Source organism: Apiospora phragmitis (genome assembly GCF_038363925.1).
Source record: "Apiospora phragmitis strain CBS 135458 chromosome Unknown utg000004l:1.0-3135199.0:1.0-3139288.0, whole genome shotgun sequence".
Classification (NCBI taxonomy): Eukaryota; Fungi; Ascomycota; class Sordariomycetes; order Amphisphaeriales; family Apiosporaceae; genus Apiospora; species Apiospora phragmitis.
The window spans coordinates 1,850,643-1,867,449 of record NW_027117402.1 but is presented as its reverse complement, the minus strand read 5'-3'; the positions used below and the strand labels follow the sequence as shown (position 1 = coordinate 1,867,449).

The 16,807-nt window shown below is 51.8% G+C and overlaps 10 protein-coding genes across 10 annotated transcripts; 6 read left to right on the top strand and 4 right to left on the bottom strand.

Moving 5' to 3' along the window:
• Positions 1 to 715: 715 nt before the first annotated feature.
• Positions 716 to 1,354, top strand: PG994_003715 (uncharacterized protein; the record flags this gene model as incomplete). The annotated part of the gene is made up of 1 exon (XM_066855124.1): positions 716 to 1,354. The coding sequence occupies one exon, from the start codon at positions 716 to 718 to the stop codon at positions 1,352 to 1,354; it is 639 nt and encodes a 212-aa protein (XP_066719402.1).
• A 677-nt stretch (positions 1,355 to 2,031) lies between these two features.
• PG994_003714 (YDG/SRA domain-containing protein) lies at positions 2,032 to 3,623 on the top strand (the record flags this gene model as incomplete). Its single annotated transcript, XM_066855123.1, has 6 exons — positions 2,032 to 2,035; positions 2,073 to 2,188; positions 2,239 to 2,317; positions 2,375 to 2,924; positions 2,992 to 3,276; positions 3,338 to 3,623. The coding sequence occupies 6 exons, from the start codon at positions 2,032 to 2,034 to the stop codon at positions 3,621 to 3,623; spliced, it is 1,320 nt and encodes a 439-aa protein (XP_066719401.1).
• A 586-nt stretch (positions 3,624 to 4,209) lies between these two features.
• PG994_003713 (uncharacterized protein) lies at positions 4,210 to 4,775 on the top strand (the record flags this gene model as incomplete). The annotated part of the gene is made up of 3 exons (XM_066855122.1): positions 4,210 to 4,363; positions 4,424 to 4,534; positions 4,603 to 4,775. The coding sequence occupies 3 exons, from the start codon at positions 4,210 to 4,212 to the stop codon at positions 4,773 to 4,775; spliced, it is 438 nt and encodes a 145-aa protein (XP_066719400.1).
• A 535-nt stretch (positions 4,776 to 5,310) lies between these two features.
• PG994_003712 (uncharacterized protein) lies at positions 5,311 to 5,946 on the bottom strand (the record flags this gene model as incomplete). The annotated part of the gene is made up of 1 exon (XM_066855121.1): positions 5,311 to 5,946. One exon carries the CDS (start codon positions 5,944 to 5,946, stop codon positions 5,311 to 5,313), a length of 636 nt encoding a protein of 211 aa, XP_066719399.1.
• Positions 5,947 to 5,966: 20 nt separating this feature from the next.
• Positions 5,967 to 7,220, bottom strand: PG994_003711 (uncharacterized protein; the record flags this gene model as incomplete). The annotated part of the gene is made up of 1 exon (XM_066855120.1): positions 5,967 to 7,220. One exon carries the CDS (start codon positions 7,218 to 7,220, stop codon positions 5,967 to 5,969), a length of 1,254 nt encoding a protein of 417 aa, XP_066719398.1.
• An 839-nt stretch (positions 7,221 to 8,059) lies between these two features.
• On the bottom strand, positions 8,060 to 8,768 carry PG994_003710 (40S ribosomal protein eS12; the record flags this gene model as incomplete). Its single annotated transcript, XM_066855119.1, has 3 exons — positions 8,060 to 8,184; positions 8,251 to 8,566; positions 8,766 to 8,768. The coding sequence occupies 3 exons, from the start codon at positions 8,766 to 8,768 to the stop codon at positions 8,060 to 8,062; spliced, it is 444 nt and encodes a 147-aa protein (XP_066719397.1).
• A 748-nt stretch (positions 8,769 to 9,516) lies between these two features.
• On the top strand, positions 9,517 to 10,202 carry PG994_003709 (40S ribosomal protein uS8; the record flags this gene model as incomplete). Its single annotated transcript, XM_066855118.1, has 2 exons — positions 9,517 to 9,649; positions 9,934 to 10,202. 2 exons carry the CDS (start codon positions 9,517 to 9,519, stop codon positions 10,191 to 10,193), a joined length of 393 nt encoding a protein of 130 aa, XP_066719396.1. The 3' UTR covers positions 10,194 to 10,202.
• Positions 10,203 to 10,634: 432 nt separating this feature from the next.
• PG994_003708 (uncharacterized protein) lies at positions 10,635 to 11,502 on the top strand (the record flags this gene model as incomplete). The annotated part of the gene is made up of 3 exons (XM_066855117.1): positions 10,635 to 10,857; positions 10,888 to 11,139; positions 11,252 to 11,502. The coding sequence occupies 3 exons, from the start codon at positions 10,635 to 10,637 to the stop codon at positions 11,500 to 11,502; spliced, it is 726 nt and encodes a 241-aa protein (XP_066719395.1).
• Positions 11,499 to 12,710, bottom strand: PG994_003707 (uncharacterized protein; the record flags this gene model as incomplete). Its single annotated transcript, XM_066855116.1, has 1 exon — positions 11,499 to 12,710. The coding sequence occupies one exon, from the start codon at positions 12,708 to 12,710 to the stop codon at positions 11,499 to 11,501; it is 1,212 nt and encodes a 403-aa protein (XP_066719394.1).
• A 2,546-nt stretch (positions 12,711 to 15,256) lies between these two features.
• PG994_003706 (capsule-associated protein) lies at positions 15,257 to 16,234 on the top strand (the record flags this gene model as incomplete). The annotated part of the gene is made up of 1 exon (XM_066855115.1): positions 15,257 to 16,234. One exon carries the CDS (start codon positions 15,257 to 15,259, stop codon positions 16,232 to 16,234), a length of 978 nt encoding a protein of 325 aa, XP_066719393.1.
• Positions 16,235 to 16,807: the final 573 nt, after the last annotated feature.

The window sequence follows — 16,807 nt, the reverse complement described above, 5'->3', positions numbered from 1 at the left end:
GTTTTCGTACGAAGTTTGCACCCAATATTGGTTGGCCATACAGCTTCCTATCTGGATCAACTGCTGTCTGGATGCGAAACGCGTGTATGTCTAAGGTGGGATTCCATAGCTGGCGATAATGATGGATATCAACAGGCACTGTAGAGGATTAATTGGGGATATCCAAACCAAGAGTTCCCAGAGGCGTTCCCCGGACTGGGGTTATTCGCAAAGCAGCCAGCCGATGCATGTGTCATGAGGCGAGACGAAGTGTACAGATGGCGGGACAAACGGAGGCAAGCAAACACATTAGTAACGTCAAGTTTATTTCGCGCTTCACCTCCCTCTTCTCCTAGCAAACCACCGCAGACAAGCCTGTCTTTCTTACTTTACACCTCTCGAGTGCCCGGGAAATCACAATCAACGTTCTCGACTTTCAGTAAGCCAAGAACTTCGGGATTTGTAACTGCTGCAGCTACCTCTGTGGCAGTAATAGCCGCCATGGCCGGTTTATTCTCATTCATTCTGGTAACTCGGTGGCTTATTTTGCCTCTTTTACTGCTGGCTGAGAGTGCACAGGGTGCTGGAAACTGTACGTCAGAACAGTTCTGGTGCCAGGATCGATGCGGTTCGTATCTCAACGGCGATACATGCTGCACAACGCCCAGCGGCCAGAATAACCTATGTGGAAATAGTAAGTCGCTTGTTTCCCATGCCATGATATATATCGTTCTCCATGAAAAGAAGGGACTGGGGCTCCAGTAGCAGAGATATGATACTGAGCCTTCTAGACACGGGCTGCTGCGGCGATGGATGTTGTCCGTCAGGTTTCGTCTGCAACGTGGCGGACTACAGTTGCCTGAAGTACACCTCGATCGTCCAAAGTCCCATTGTTTCCTCAAGTCTCGCTCCCTCATCCACCACGTCAAGCAAAAAAGCGCCGCCCTCGGCCACCGCGTCGATCACCGCCCTGGTCCTGGGCCAGATCCACTGCAACGACGAGTCCGACTTCCCAGGCCACGGCGCCGTCCAAGGGTCCAACGTGCGCCTCGGCAGCCAGCAGGCGTGCATGAACACGGCGCTCGTGGAGGACGAGATGTACGACGGCAAAGCGCCGATCACCTACAGCGCGAACATCAGCAATGTGCCGTACTACTTTACCATCAGCTGGGTGAGCGGCTGCAAGACCACCGTGGGCAAGGCGAGCCCGGCTGAGCCCCTGAACCAGACGTCCCAGGACACGCCGGGCCACAACCTCGTCTGCACGGATCTGCTGTACGATAATTGGTCCAACTGCACCGGCAACGGAGGGTTGGGCGGCTATGTGGATGCCGGGTGCTTGAGATACAACTTCACGCCGACAACAAACTCTTGATGTGAACAGAGTATGTGACCTGATAAGTTGTGCAGCAGCAGTGGTTAAGTAGTTACGGTGTAGCTGCATGTTCAAAGGTTGTAAGGAAGGTTGGCAATTTCAACGCAGAGCATTAATAGGGGACTGTCAAATCCAATATCAATGGATTATAGTCCATTGTCAGACATGTTCAGGCTGAGGTGTTATACTTCTGAAGATTCCGTGGTGTTGAACAGAATGATCGTTGGCCAATCGATGACGATGCGTTGTGTCGAAAGCCCGAAAAAGGACGTGTCAGCACAGGAATTGAACAGCTTTTCCAATATTGGGAAGGGGCGCTCAATGAATGAAGAAGGCACATTCTGCAATATGCTGCTAGAAGGAGATGCATGGCTCCTTCTCTTTGTCTCCAGCTCTGGCAGCGGTCTGGGCCGCTCAGTATGTCTTTGTCCAAAAGGTTACCCATTCGCACCAGACACAAAGAATCCTAGATATCTGCCATACATACTGATACATTCTTATCACGATATATCTTTTTTCTAGTCTGCCGTAGAGCAGAGGCCTACTGGGGCGGACAACTGGCAGACCCAAGGAACCATCTTCTTGTTTCGCGCCCAATTCAGGCCATCGTAGCATTCATGTACTAGAACACCACCTCTCGATCATTCAGTGGACACAATCGAAAACACCGAGTCAAAATGAGTAAGCTCGAAAGATTCGCCCTGACGAATCGCCACAGCACGAAGTCGCGCCGAGATCGACCGCTCACTAAGCCCAGACCGGCCCCCTTACAATCGACCGATGATGCCCACTCACGGTCACGGTTCGGAAGACAGGGACATGATCGTGAATCAAGTGGGTGACTCTTGGTACCTACTGTTGAGTATAAGCTGACCTCGTCGTAGCTTCTGAGTCCAAATATTCGGCACTTTAGTCTTGATGGAACCGGCTTACCATTTGCGAGAAGAACACCATCCCCGAGAAGTACGTCCCACCCTCGAGTAAAGGATTTTTCGATCATACTAACACTGGACTCTATAGCAGCATCTAATGAGTCACTAAGCTCTGAAGCTGGCGGCAGACCGAAGTGGGACAAGAACACGTTGTTGGACCTGTCTGACAGAGCACGACATTCAATGAAGCATGAAAAAAGCCTCGAACCAGAAAACACCAACCTCAAGAACTTCTTGGAGGACGCTTTCAAGGACGAGATGTACGCCGACCCTGCGTTGGACTTTGCTTGTATCGAATATGCCCATCTCGACAAACTGATCCAGGAGGTGATAGAATTCGCCCGGTTGCTCAAAGACTCGAATTACGCGACGGTTCTGCACTTGGGATATTGGGTGATGGTGGCCCAAGTTGACAAGCTGCAAGACCTCGCCTCCAAGCTGCAAAATGCGTGGAGGCAGCGTTTTCTCGAGCAATACCTCTTCATCGACAACTATCGTACAAGCGACTTAGTCGAGGTCGGCCGCTTGAGTGAGGTCTCATTCAACAACGACTTGACCTATGAACTAGGAAAGTGGCAGACCAAGGAAACCAATCCAATATCCGAATTGGAAGGCCGCTTGCAATTCGAAGCTGGACAGTGAGTATACAAGGTCCCATCCCCATCCTCAAGGAGCCTGGGCGTATCTTGCTTACCATGGTAACAGCTGGTGGCTCAACCTAGCTTGTGCCCAACGCGATGGCATAGCCACGAGTTCGGTCGAGAAGCCCACAAGCGGTCGTTATGGAATCACCACACTGCCACTTCTCACGGGAAGGGAAGAAGTCATCTGTGAGAACGGAGTTGAATTCACCAAGTACATACGATACGGCCGTTCGTATGACATGCATATACCCCTGATCTCGCAGGTCGGAAAGCAGATTCGAGTTCTCAGGGGCTATCGCCTGAGGAGTATTTATGCCCCCGAAGCAGGCATCCGTTATGAGGGCCAGTAAGCTGAGTTGGTGTTCAGCAGTAGATCAGCACAATGAGGACTGACCAATACTCTGTAGGTATACCATCCGACAGTATGGCACAAAATTAGACATCGTGTCAGATACCTATCGCCTCGAGCTGAAGTTGCAGCGGGTGAACGAGCAACGGCCATTGGATGAGTTGAAGCGGATCCCCAAACCCTCGCAGTTTGATGACTGGGCGCTGTACGAGAAGCTGGAAGGCAACGAGATGAAGCGGATCGGCAACGCCAAGTATATGGAATGGAACATCCAGAGGGAAGAAGATATGCTGGATAGAGAGAGCTGGAAAGGGGACCGCGAGTTCAGAGCATCGTTCTCCTAGAAGATGAAGATGTTCTGATCCGAGTGGAAGATTGAGCAAGCAAGTGGTGGTTCCTGTCAGTAGTTGAGAGCGACCTGAGATAACCAACGTCCAAGCCGGACCACACCTGCGGGGCTACATAAAGTAACCATCATATCTCGTCAGAACAAGCCTAACTCACCCTCTGCTCCAGAAAGCCATGGCCGCATGAAGGCGATCGAGCCCACGTGGGCAACTGCAGAGTTGAGTTGTGGCCCTCGGCGGGGCTCCTTCCTGTTGGCATAAACTTTCTCTACATGAGTAGTAAACTTGATGATGAGGGCTGGCCATTAGTGGTATGGTACTTGGACCAAAGTAACCTCTCGGGGTCAAGATCTGTGAGATCCAATGTCCCGAATTTGGTATACTTGTCCTCGCGCCGTTGACAATTGAGGTTGTCAGTCTCATCCGTCGTTACACTGCTGTTCCGTGTTGCTGATATGTGTGCATGTGCTGGCTTTAGGGCTAGCTGAATATAGTTCCAAAAGCGGGGATCCAAGACTAGCGGTCGAAGATCAGGCGGAAAGGCAGAGGACCTCAAGTCAGCATTCGAAACCAAACCGGCGCAATGGCTAAGGGCAACAAGAAAGCAGAGGAACTTAAGGCGAAGAAGGACACCAAGGCGGTGGATGGGAAGGGGAAGGGGAAGGGAGGTGGCACTGAGCAGAAAGCTGCTCCTGTGAAAGGCGCCCAACATGCCAAGATCCGCCATATCCTGGTACGTTGCATCCCATTGCGTCGGGTCGCTGCGAGAGATTTTCGGTACTGACTGCTCAAAACAGTGTTCCAAGCATTCGAAAAGGAGGAGGCTCGCGCCTTGCTCCTTACTGGAACAAAAGAAAACAACTTCGACGCAGTTGCCAGAAAGTACTCGGAGGACAAGGCAAAGCTAGGTAAGTCTACCCCAATCTACTGTCAGGCCGCTATTATAGAGTCAGAGTCACTAAGGAGATGCAAATAGGGGGATTGCTGCCAAGAGTTACAAAGGGGTTGACACCCTACGACCCAGCTTTCATGGAGGTTGCCTTCAGCATTCCAGAGTGCAAGGTGGACGATGTGTCGAAATATGCTACATCGCTGGGCGAGGCTAAGACGGCCGATGGTTACCACATTCTCCTTCGTGAGCCCTTGTAGTGGCCTCTCCATCTAGCCCGGTGTACAAAACCGAATGTTACTTACATATCAATGATACTTTGAGGGTTCGGATTGGTGTGAGATAAGCTTGTCCGCCAGACATTCTCCAGAAATGAAGCCTAGCCAAGCCGAAATCGAGTTCTTGGCAGAGCCTTAATATCACAGGACCTCGATACCGTTGCGCTATTCAGTCCCAGTCGATAACATGTCCTTCGCCCTTGTCTGATATCTTCAGCATCGCCCCATGACACCACTAACAGTAGCAGATGAATATCCGACTCTCCCCGAGGCTCCATCGATATCAGCAAATAAGACCACTTTCTGGTCTCGAAATTCTTAGCTACTTCCTGCTCTTCTACATCAATGCTCATCAACTTGGGTGAAAACCTAATTCGGTACCTGCTAGTAGTTTCACCACTTGCCTCAACACTGCTACCATCTCCCAAGTCTCTTCCATTAGACATGCTGCTTAGCACATACGCCTCTCCTAGAATGTAATTTGGGCCACCGCATCGCTGCGTTGGCCCGGATATGTTCATGCAGTCTGTGGTGCTGCCATCTTCCCATTCCAGACCTTGGAAGCTAAAGCCTGATACGTTTCTGCTGATCGTTTCTCTAGGCCACCCAAAACTGACCAAGAGGCCTTGCTCCTCCAGCCAGCCCAAGTCCAGGAAGGGAAACAGTTTCTTCGTGCAGGTACTCCTTTTATCCAAAATCGATCGTGGGCCCAGCAAAATCCATCCAGGAGAGATTCGTTCTGAAAAGCCAGGAGCTTCCGCATGCCTTCTGCCGAAGTAGTAGGCGCCGTGCTCACGTCAAATATGGGGATTCCTTGAATGGTCTTGAATGCTGGATCGTGACGACAATATACCTTCATGGCCCCTGCAAACCCATTGATAGAGTCCGAGTCCATGGTCAATTTCTTGTCCGTGTAAACTTCGAGTAGTGCCTGGCAGTGTTCGACCTTATCAGTAAAGCGCTCCATCGCATCGTCCGGATCGTATGTTCCCGAAAGTGATATTGCGTCGGACTGGTCATCCCAGTGCGGCCATGCCAGGGATGGATTTTCAGGGAATGCCGTGTCGGATATGAGTTCCCTATTGACAATAGGCTCGGGGTACGAGTCGCTGGCGTGTATTTCTTCCGATTGGAAGATCAGTTCGCAATCCATGGAGTACAACCTGCGTGGGGCTAAGACAGATTCCTGGAAGCACCACCCTCGGCTGTGCCAGACCGTAGCTGGCAGCGCAAGCCTGCACGCAGGGGTGTGGAGAAGACGGTTAGATCGTCTTCCATAGTGCCCATTTTCTCGTCCACCCGACCTTTGAGATTGAGCATCATCTGTCCTGCCCTGGGAGTACCGCCCACCCCGGGCAGGGCCCCCTTGGAACTAGCGGCGATGATTGTCACAAGCGCATTGGAGTATACCAGGTCCATCTTGGAGATGTGGTCGCCAACATGCTCTTGCCCGGCCGACTGATCGATGCAGAATTGGTCCACCCACAGATACTGATAACCCAGATCCGTGACCACCTGCATGGCGTTCGCTACCACCCTAGGGACCATTGGTGGTAGGGAAAGTGCGCTCGCTTCAACGGACTGGCGGTTGTCGACCGTGACCATGTCGCAGCCCGCTAGGCCCCATACATAGCTGAGAGCGAGATATTTCATTTCGGCCGAATGTTTCACTATGGTGTATGACCGACAGTCGACGACCCTCATTCCGGGTATGCTGAACGTGTCGTCCAAATCGATGTCACAAGCCTCGAGCCACTCACGGACCATTCCAGGATCATATTGAGGGCCGATGAATCTCGACAAGGGGTACGCCTCTGTAGATTCGTTCTTCTCCAGCATCGCGCGCAAATCGCGAATTCTCGCAAAAGCTAGATAGCCTTCTCTCTCGACCCGCTCTTCATTGATGTGTTGGACGGGAGTGACCGCCCCGGAATGTAGTATCGCCACTTCGACGTCGGGCTGGAACAGGTACCGGATGCGCGAATCTACAAGCATGGGACGCTTGTTGAAGGCCGACAGTTTCCACGGCGCGGACCGTGCCTCGCTCTCGTCCACCTCCGACAGAAATGACTCCGCGAAGAGGCTGCAGAGAGCACAGTCCGGGTCGAGGCCGACTCGCTCGGCTACATCGATTGGGCTAGAAGCCCCTTGCCCGGCCTTAGAAGTATGGTTCAAAGCGGCAGACAGGTTCGTCGTTCGACATTGGTTGCAGAGCAAAGGCCCCCTCCCAGGAGGATCGATATCTAGGAGACGAAGTTGTTTTTCTACTTGTTCCGGTGAAGAACAATAAGATGGCAGTGACTCTTCGTCCGAGTCGTCACTTTCACACGAGTCGCCACTCCCTTCTGAATTGTCGCTATCGTCCAATTTCCCACTATCTTGCGGCTCTTCGTCCTGCGAGGTTTCCGCGATTTCTGTCTCTTTCATGGCTCCGATCGACGCCAATGACCATATCTGATTCGTGTTACCATGACTTGGAACTCATGTTCAATCAAGTATGGGTGCCCATGGTTTGTTGCTGGGCATGAGCTACATTATATTCTCAGCACCCCTTTGAATCGATCAGTAGAACATTGCGTTTCAAGACCCAGTTCTCCCCTCAAGTCTGGGGGTTGGTTGATCTTCCTCCCGCATAGATGTAACGCCAAACATGCGACATGCAGTGATGTTGATATGAACCGTTGTTATGATTGGCCAGGATCCCGTTTGTGCTTAAACCCGGCGCTTAGCAGCAAACCCGATAACTCTTTCGGAATTGATAGCGTTAAGTAGTATGGTTCTACTTGCTACCTCCTAATATGGTTGTTGAAGGGTACAGGCTGAATCATATACTATGGTGCTTTTGTTGTTATAATAGCAGGTCAGGGGTTCAGACTGGGCCATATCACTTATGGTGGGAGGTCCATAAGATACGATATCATGGGACCATCAAGCCATATACAGATTAAGCCGTTTGGATTCAGGAACTGCCGACGTCAATTAATCCAGGTACTGCGCAAACACTCTCATGCTAGCCTGGACCAGCTAGGGAGTCTCAAGAGACCATTACTACCGCCAACACTGCACATTTGTTCACTCATTCACATCATCAAGGGGGAGGGGCTTCGTGGTGTTTGTCTCAATGCCTTTTTTCCTTTCCGTTGCTGTATCAAGTGCCCTATTTCCAGCAAATAGAGTGGTATATCCCATGAATCCCTGGGGAAGACGTAAAATCCATCCTCAAAATCTATACCTCCACCATTTAGCGCCGGTTTTTAGACCTCCATTTACTGCTCGGTCTGGAAGTAGTTGAGAAGGATGGATCGCTCCTGAGACTCCTCACCCCAGTCCTTAACTACGACGCAGGAGCAGTTGACAACCTTGCGGGCGTTACCCTCACGGTCCAGGACACCTGAGATAAAGCGAATTAGTAACCTGTGCTGAAGCTGGCGAAGATTATGTGTGGTATATAACTTACAGAGACCAGCCCACTCGCCAAGCTGCTTGCCATCGGGAACCTTGATCAGGGGGATCTTGTGCTCGGAGCAAAGGGCGATGACGAGCTTCTTGTAAGCCTCCTCCTCGCAGGCCTCGTTCAGGACACACATGTGAGCCTGGCGACGGTCGAGGGCCTTGGAAGCCTCACGGAGACCACGGGCAAGACCATCGTGCATCAGAGCGAGCTTCAAGACACCCTTGAGGGCGTCCAGAACGGACATCTGGCCCCTGGAGGCATCGGCGGAGACTTCGACCTCTTCCGGGGCCTCGGGGGCGTTGTTCTCTTCTACGTCCGACTATAGAAAAGAAATGTTAGTGAATTGTCACTGCGCATCATCAATGGTTGACTGTATGGGTTGTTTGGACTGCGTGCGCCTGTGCACATTTTGCACAAATGTGCAAAGTGGGATGCCAGTCGCAAACGGGCAGCGCATCACAGGCGCAGACTCGTACTGTTCTCAAAGTAAAAAATTCGATAGAAAATGAGGAGCATACCATTTTGATTTGCGATATGACGGTGCGATCCTCGAAGAGTGCGGTGCGGTGTATGGGATTGTGGTTGTTGGTGAGAGTTGTTGGTGGTGGGAAATCTTCAGACTTTTGTCGAGATTCGATTGTTAATTGGCAATTCAATCCCTCCCAAGCTTGTGGCAGGCACTTTCTGCTTTCTGCCGTTGAACCGCACCTGTGATTTCTCAGTGGGGCAGATCGTGGAGCTGCTAGGCCAATCAGATCCCACTAGGGCAAAGAAAAGTGGCTCGTGCAGCCACGCACACGCCCACTATCCACTACACACCGCTTGAGGCTACCCGTTCAATAATTTTCACAGCTTGGATTTTCTAGTAGCCTTCTCTTGTCCACCAACAATTATTCGCAAAGTCCAAAGCCCACCGTCGCTCAAGACTTTCAACGAGGTATGTATGTTCGCACCAGGATGGAGTGATTTGTCCCGAAACGCCCTTCAAGAAGCCAGGGGAAAGCAATCAGGCGCTGCCAATCGATCGACATGTCGTTACTGCTGTCGCAAGATGGCTTCAGTCAATATCAGAGATCTTGGTGGCCCCTGATACGCTTTTCCCTCCAGTACTGAGCGGGCAGAACCCTCTCTCAGCTCCATCCTGAGTAGAGGGCACTCTCCACGCTCAATGGCTTTTGAAGGCTAACCAAAACTTTTTCTCTTGGCAGATACCTCATTTCCTCCACCACGATTTGAGAATCTCCCGAACCAACCCACAACACCGCCAAAATGGTCAAGACTTCCGTCCTCAATGATGCGCTCAATGCCATCAACAACGCCGAGAAGACTGGCAAGCGCCAGGTCCTCATCCGACCCAGCTCCAAGGTCATCGTCAAGTTCTTGACCGTCATGCAGCGTCACGGTATGTCAACCCCCAAAGAAGGACAACCATTTTTCATTTGGAAGAGATACATGCTTGGAAGATTCCTGCCTGCTCCGTGGTGTTCATTCGCCCCTCGCTTGCATTCGGCATGATAACTGGATACTGGTCTCAATTTTCCTCCACGGCCACAGTCTTTTAAGTTGCCGATAGATAATTGTATCACTACGGGCGAAGGAATCTTACAAGTGTCTCTGATATACGAAAATGAAGTTCTCACTTTTAGTCTTTCGTCACATTTTTTTGCTGACTATTATTTTCTTCAGGCTACATTGGCGAGTTCGAGGAGGTCGATGACCACCGCTCCGGCAAGATTGTTGTTCAGCTGAACGGCCGTCTCAACAAGACTGGTGTCATCTCCCCCCGTTACAACGTCCGTCTGGCCGATCTCGAGAAGTGGGTCGTCAAGCTGCTGCCCGCTCGTCAGTTCGGCTACGTTATCCTCACCACCTCCGCTGGTATCATGGACCACGAGGAGGCTCGCCGCAAGCACGTTGCCGGCAAGATCATTGGCTTCTTCTACTAGACGGACAACATCGTGGACCAGGATCTAAGTAAAAAAATAGTTGCGGGTTAGAATGGATGAAGCACTGTGCTACAGCATTTTTTGGCGTTGATTGGGGGTATGGATAAAACAAGCAATGTGCTTGACGATCTCTAGAACCAAAAGATTGACGATACCACGAGAATGCCACATTCGTCCACCTTACTTGCCAACCATGAAATGACTCTGATTGCCGTCGCTTGCACCGTGATACAAGGTTTAACTTGACAATGTCTATATCCTATCTCCTATGATAATGTATCATCGATCCGAAAGGTCCCACACGGGGACGGGGCACTGGGCCGGCTGTGCGCTAGCTTTCCGGAGTAAGCTACCGAAGCCCGATCCAATTACATTCCTCATGTTTACTATCCCATCGTCGAACAAAGTTGAGCATGACAACGGAAAATCATCAACATAATAATGGTTATGGCATTGAAACAACTCCATATGCGTACTGCGATACGTGAAGACGCACCCCGGATTGCAGAGATTCACATGGCAGCATTTGGCAGTAATGCCATGCTCCATGCCCAATTTCCGACCCTCGCCATCCGCAAGGGATTGCAAACCTGTACCAAGGAAAAAGCACTCGCCGACATCAACGATCCAAAAACAACTGTGCTCGTGGTGACAAGTTCTGATGGTAAGGGCTAATAGCAGCGGCTCTCCATAGCCAGAGACTCGGAATATATATCCTGTGATGAGCGAACGACTGACTTTCCCACCATGCCATCAGGCCCGGAGAACACTGCCGGTACTGTTATCGCATTTGCCAAGTGGTCGCATCCTGTCCTTCCTGGCGAAGAATACGTCGAGCCGCCTTGGATATGGCCAGAAGGTACCGATCTCGACACACTCGGGGCTTGGATCGCCAATGCTGCCGAGGTTGAGAGCCGTTCCGCGGTCGGAGGTGCTCCTTGCTATCGTATGCCCCTGTGCTTAGCCCGAGCTGCCTTCCCTGCTATCCATTTCGATATTTCCTCTCTCATGTTACAAATCTCCTGAATGCATGCTGATGGACGACATGTAATCCCCAGATCTTTCCTTCATCGGTACTGATCCTAGCTTCGGTCACCGTGGAGCTGGCCACTTGTTGGTACAATGGGGCATACAGCAGTCCAACGAGAGCGGCGCGCCCGTGTACTTGGAGAGTACCATCGAGGCAGCCCCGTTCTACGAGAATATGGGATTCACGTCCGGGGAGGCTATATCCCTACCCATCTGTGTCGATGGTGGTACTGAGACGCAGATTTACGAAGAGATCGTCTTCACTTACTGCCCTACCTAGCACCACGCATAGTATTCATTATTAATCCAGACTGGATCTTCCTCCACGGTATTGCCGCCATCCATGAACCACAGCGCGCTCGCGATATTGTTCTCGTGTCGCTCAACCCAGGTAGCATCGAGGTCGCTCTGCCCTAGAAGGCTCCGCACCAAGGGGGAAGGCTCCCACAAATGCACATGGTCTAGTCGCCACGCCACCGCCTCCGCCTGGGCGACCTGGAGCACGGCCTGGAGCGCTGCCGCTTGCCCCGCGTACGCGTCTGTCGATGTTAGTGGTGACTGGGCCTCGCGCGGCTTGTTGGCAGTGCTATCGCCTTCCACCACGAGGCGGAGGATGTAGAGGACGTTCCCGCCTTCCTCCTCGCAGGGATGGTGCGGATGGTTATAGTAGCGACGCACCCAGAGTGCCCAAACTTGCTTGCCAGGGCTCCCGGCAATGGCCCCTTTCGCCTCCGCTTTCTTCCCGAAGATGTGGTCGGTAGCAAAGTCCTCCTTCCGGATATGCCACAACATGTGATCCAGGTCTGGAAGGATCACCACGCGCTTTTGCGTCGTGCTAGGGCTAGGCGTTGCCATTGCTTTACGGACCATAACTTCGTCCCTGAGGCAGAGCTCTTCAACCTCCGACTCCGGGATCAGATGCGCCAACAGCGCTGACTTCTTCTCCATCTTCACGGGCGGGAAGACAAAGTGCCCGTTTCTTCGGTTGGGCAGCCAGCCCAGTCTGGTATAGTATCTCTTCCCGATATCCGAATACAGGACGCTACCGATGCTTTTCTGGCCATCCTCAGGCGGCCATCCGCGCTGTAGTACATTGGCTAGCTCCTTCATGAGGCGGGTTCCGTAGCCGCGGCCCCGGTACTCCGGCGGGCAGAAGACGCTAGCAATGCCTTGAACAATGCTCTCCTTGACATTACCCCTCTCGTCGCTGGCGAGAGCCCGCTTTTGGAAGCTCTCGCATGAGCAGAAGAACTGCCGCTGGCCGGGCGATAGTTTCTGGTTCACGAGAACCCACCTGTTCATGCCGCCATCCCGAGCAAGCGGGACCGTTGTGAGATACTGGGACTCGGCGAGGTACTCAGGAAGCGTTAGCGAGTCTTTCCACGAGGCCGCGGTGGCGGACCAGATCTGGGTGCATTCTTCCGGAGTCGGCTGGTGGCTCAAGTGTAGATCAGGAGAATCGGCGGGGAGTTCGATGGTTGACCCCATCCTAGTCCTAGATATTGACATATAACAGGCACTACGGATTGCGGAGCATTAATTGTATAGAGTTTCTGTTGCCCCTTGCGATAACGCCTTGGAGAACTTAAGGATTACCTAGCTCATATTTGTATGTAGTGAAGTTTGGAAACCAAATGCAGCAACGGTGGAAGACCCGCCAAGATACGGCCGTGCCGGGGGCATAGATGCGGGGGATAGCCGTACCTCGTGTTGATTCGTAGCCTTGTATACAGCTAGGGAAGCTCAAAATACAAAGGAGGCTCTCGATAGAGCACATGGATTAGCTGTAGTTTTGTTGATTTGATCTTGTCAAAATCCCCGTATGGTCCCACATGGAAACGGCACGCCAAGGCCGGCCCGGGCGCTGTGCTGCTTTGACGCTTGTCTCACAAGAGTTGTAGTCGTACAATCACCACACTCTTAGTACTTTTGGGATTGACCCTCTACCTGACACTGTGATGTTCAATAAGTAACATGCATACTTACCTCCTACTATGTTTTATATAAGCAACTATACTTAATAGCTCGCAGAGTTGTATCTGCGTGATGGAAAATTTACCTTATGCCCTTTCAGTTCCTACTGACACTATCGTCATGCTAGAATAAGGACATACTCTCAACCAATAGGAAGGCGTATCCATCACGTACATTACTAACATGTTACTTGCATATTGGCCCTATTCACCTATGATCTTGTATCCACCAAAGCTGATGATCCTTGTGTGTCTTGCAAGCCTCGCACATGTCAGCACCGAAAACTGCGCCGTAAGCTGATGTCACTGGGCAACGGATTGTGTTTATTTTCGCTAGCAGCCAATTACTTTGTGCAACTTTCGAGTTTGTCGCTTTCTCAAAAACAAAGCTTTCAAGATGATTCCGTATCGTTTTGCTTGACATGCCGCGACCGTCGGAGATGCAATGCAACCCCCCATTACGCGTCATGGCCACTCTAGCATGTGGGTTTAATTGAAACAGGGATCAGCAACAGCAGACGGTCTCACCAACGCTGCGCCGAAGCAATTGGTTTACCTGCCTGCTTCTTCGGGTGAAAGATGCAGGAGTGAGCGCAAGGGAAATGAACTCCAATGATTCGAGAACTCTCCCGGCCCTGACACCCGGGGCCTGGAACGATACCACCAACCGACATTGCCAATGAGCAAGCAACGGTAGTTCCATCGATTGGTTGATGCATTCAATGATATCCCTGGTTAGAGAGCGTTGAGTTGGGTACCACTTTTTCTATGTATGAAGGATCTGGAATTCATTCCACAGCGAACGAAACAGGTGTACCAGGAAGAACAAGGACGAACCTGCTCCGCGGCAAAACCTGGAAACCTGGCGACCTGATCACGACAATAAGAGACACACCATCAGTCGCGATCTGTGCAAGTTGCAGCACCTACCTTATGCTCGAGTCGACCAGAGGTAGGTGACGTATCACATATATACTTACTGGTTTCCACATATCACCACGTCTCTAATTTCCCACTAAGCTTTATTAGTGTCCAGCACCAGAGGCCACCACCAGCAGACCAGTCCAGTCCACCACGGCAGAATCAAGACCAAGCCGAGACCAGATAAGACTCACGGATGGTAGCTGCAGCACATCATCGCGTCTATACATCGTCCCTTCTTCCCCAGACAACCACAATCTGAGTTTCCCCCACACCTCAGATGACTTTCTGGCCGGTCCAAATGTCGCAGCGTCGTCTTGTCAATCGTTAGCTACCCCAGTACTCATAATCTTCTTGTTCCCATCCCTTCTTCCTTTTTTTTGGTAGTCAAAGGAGATCTTTCCGCCGTCTCCTGTCTCTCTAATCGCTTAAATACCTTACCCGGACCCCCCTGGACTGCGGCTCACTATTCCATCTAGCCAGGGAACCTTTCAGCGGTGCTGCTGCCAGTCCAGCAGCCATGGGCGCGAGAATGCGACCTCGGCAGGTACTCCTGACCGCAGCCCTCGTCTTCTTCGTTATTTGCGTCGTGTCTTTATCGCGAGCTCGACACCCGCCACCAATATCGGAACCAAATTTCCAGTCGCGGCATCACGCCATGGCAAGACCGCGACGTCTCTAGAAGAGGCGCCAGCGCCGCCACCTGAAGCATACGATCCCACGCCGCAAACTCCACCCACCGGCGTACATCCCATGCGACACCTGATCGATAAAGCCGAGCACGAGTTCAAAGTACTGAAGGAGGGCCAGTCGAAGACGCTCGAAGATGCCGTCGCAGAATACCGGAGGAGATATAATATCCCCCACCACCCAACTTCGATAAATGGTTCGCCTTTGCGAAGGCCAGGAACGTACAACTTATTGATGAGTTCGACAACATCCACGACGCATTGACGCCCTTTCTGGGGCCTCAAGCCAGCCACCATCCGCCAGAGAGCCCAGGAAGCTTTGGGATTTGACAACCAGTTGCTGGGAGTTTTGGTGCGCGACGGCAAAGTATCATACATGCAGGGAGGCGGGGATTGGCAACGCGAGGCGACCGCTGGGATGATGGACAAATTTGTACAGTGGCTACCCAGCATGGACTTATGCTTCAATCTTCACGACGAACCGAGGGTGATGGTGCCGCATGACGACCTATCCAGGCTCGTTAAGAGGGCGAAGGAGGTCAACATGCCAGCAGCGAATGATCGGAAGAAGCCAAAGAACGCCTTCACGAAACAACCGAAGGGTCTGAGCGCCGGGACCAAGCTGGAGGAGAGCAAACTAACCAGGTTCAATGTCTTCGCACATCAACCAACCTGGACACATTCGCGTTTGTCCTGTCCGCCAGAGAGCCCGGCGAGAGGCCTCGAGGATGAGGAAAAGAAGGATGACCTTTCCAAGTATGCCCTTGGAGAGCTGGGCTTCGTATACAACATCACGGCCATGTCCGATATTTGCAACTCGCCCTCGCTCAGTTCGACCTACGGCTTTTTCGACCGCCCAAATGCTTACAACATCGTCCAAGACCTGTTCCCCATCTTCTCACAGTCGAAGCTTTCGTCTTACTCCGACATTATCTACCCCTCGCCGTGGTATTGGTATGGAAAGGTCACCTATAACGAGGAACTTGATAGGCCGTGGAGCGAGAAGGAGGACAAGTTCTACTGGCGCGGGAGTACAACTGGCGGGTTTAGCAGAAACGGTGGTTGGCGCCGCCAACATCGCCAACGATTCGTGCAGAAGGTCAATGCGGCGGATCAGGCCAAGATCCTAGTCAACACCGGATTCGGGACGAGTCAGCATTGGGAGTCGAAGCTCGTCAACCGCGGCGACTACAAGGAGATCATGGACATCTTCTTTAGCCATATTGGCCAATGTGACCCTGGCGATTGCGAAGCCCAACGGGAGTTCTTCACCATCAAGGACCGCGTAGAGCAGCAGGATGCTTGGCGGTACAAATACCTACTCGACATTGACGGCAACGCTTTCAGTGGTCGGTTCTATGCCTTCTTGAAGAGCCGAAGCATGGCTTTCAAGTGGGCTATATTCGAGAGTGGCACATGGATTGGCTGAAGCCTTGGGTCCACTACATACCGCTTAGTCTGCAGGGCGATGAGTGGCTCGAGGCCGTCCGGTACTTTGGGGACGGCACAACAAGCCAGAAGGAGGTCGGAAACTCACGATCCAAAAACGGGAGTGGGCTAATAAGACTCTTCGAAATGAAGACTTTGAGGTCTGGTTTTTCAGGCTATTACTAGAGTGAGTCCTACCCTCGTCTACACATGTCGTGCTACGTGGTGCAGAGTGAAATTAACCGATGACACAGATACGGTCGGGTCATTGATGATGACCGCGATACCATTGGCTTTTCCACCGGTACAAACATTGTTCCTCCTGCAAGCCCACCCAAAGAGGCCACGGGAAAGAAGCCCATGCAATAGGTTCCTAAGGAAGGCCCTGCATCGTCATGCTCGGCCATTATCTGCATTTCCCCACTGCCGTCTGATGATTGCAGGCCGCATTTTGGGATTGTGATGCGGTTGATTATTTTATCTACATGCACAACAGCATATGGGAGGAGTTTTCTCATTTAGATGGTCCAATTGGCGGGGAGTTTGTGGTTGTCTTTTTCGTTTCCAGGTACGG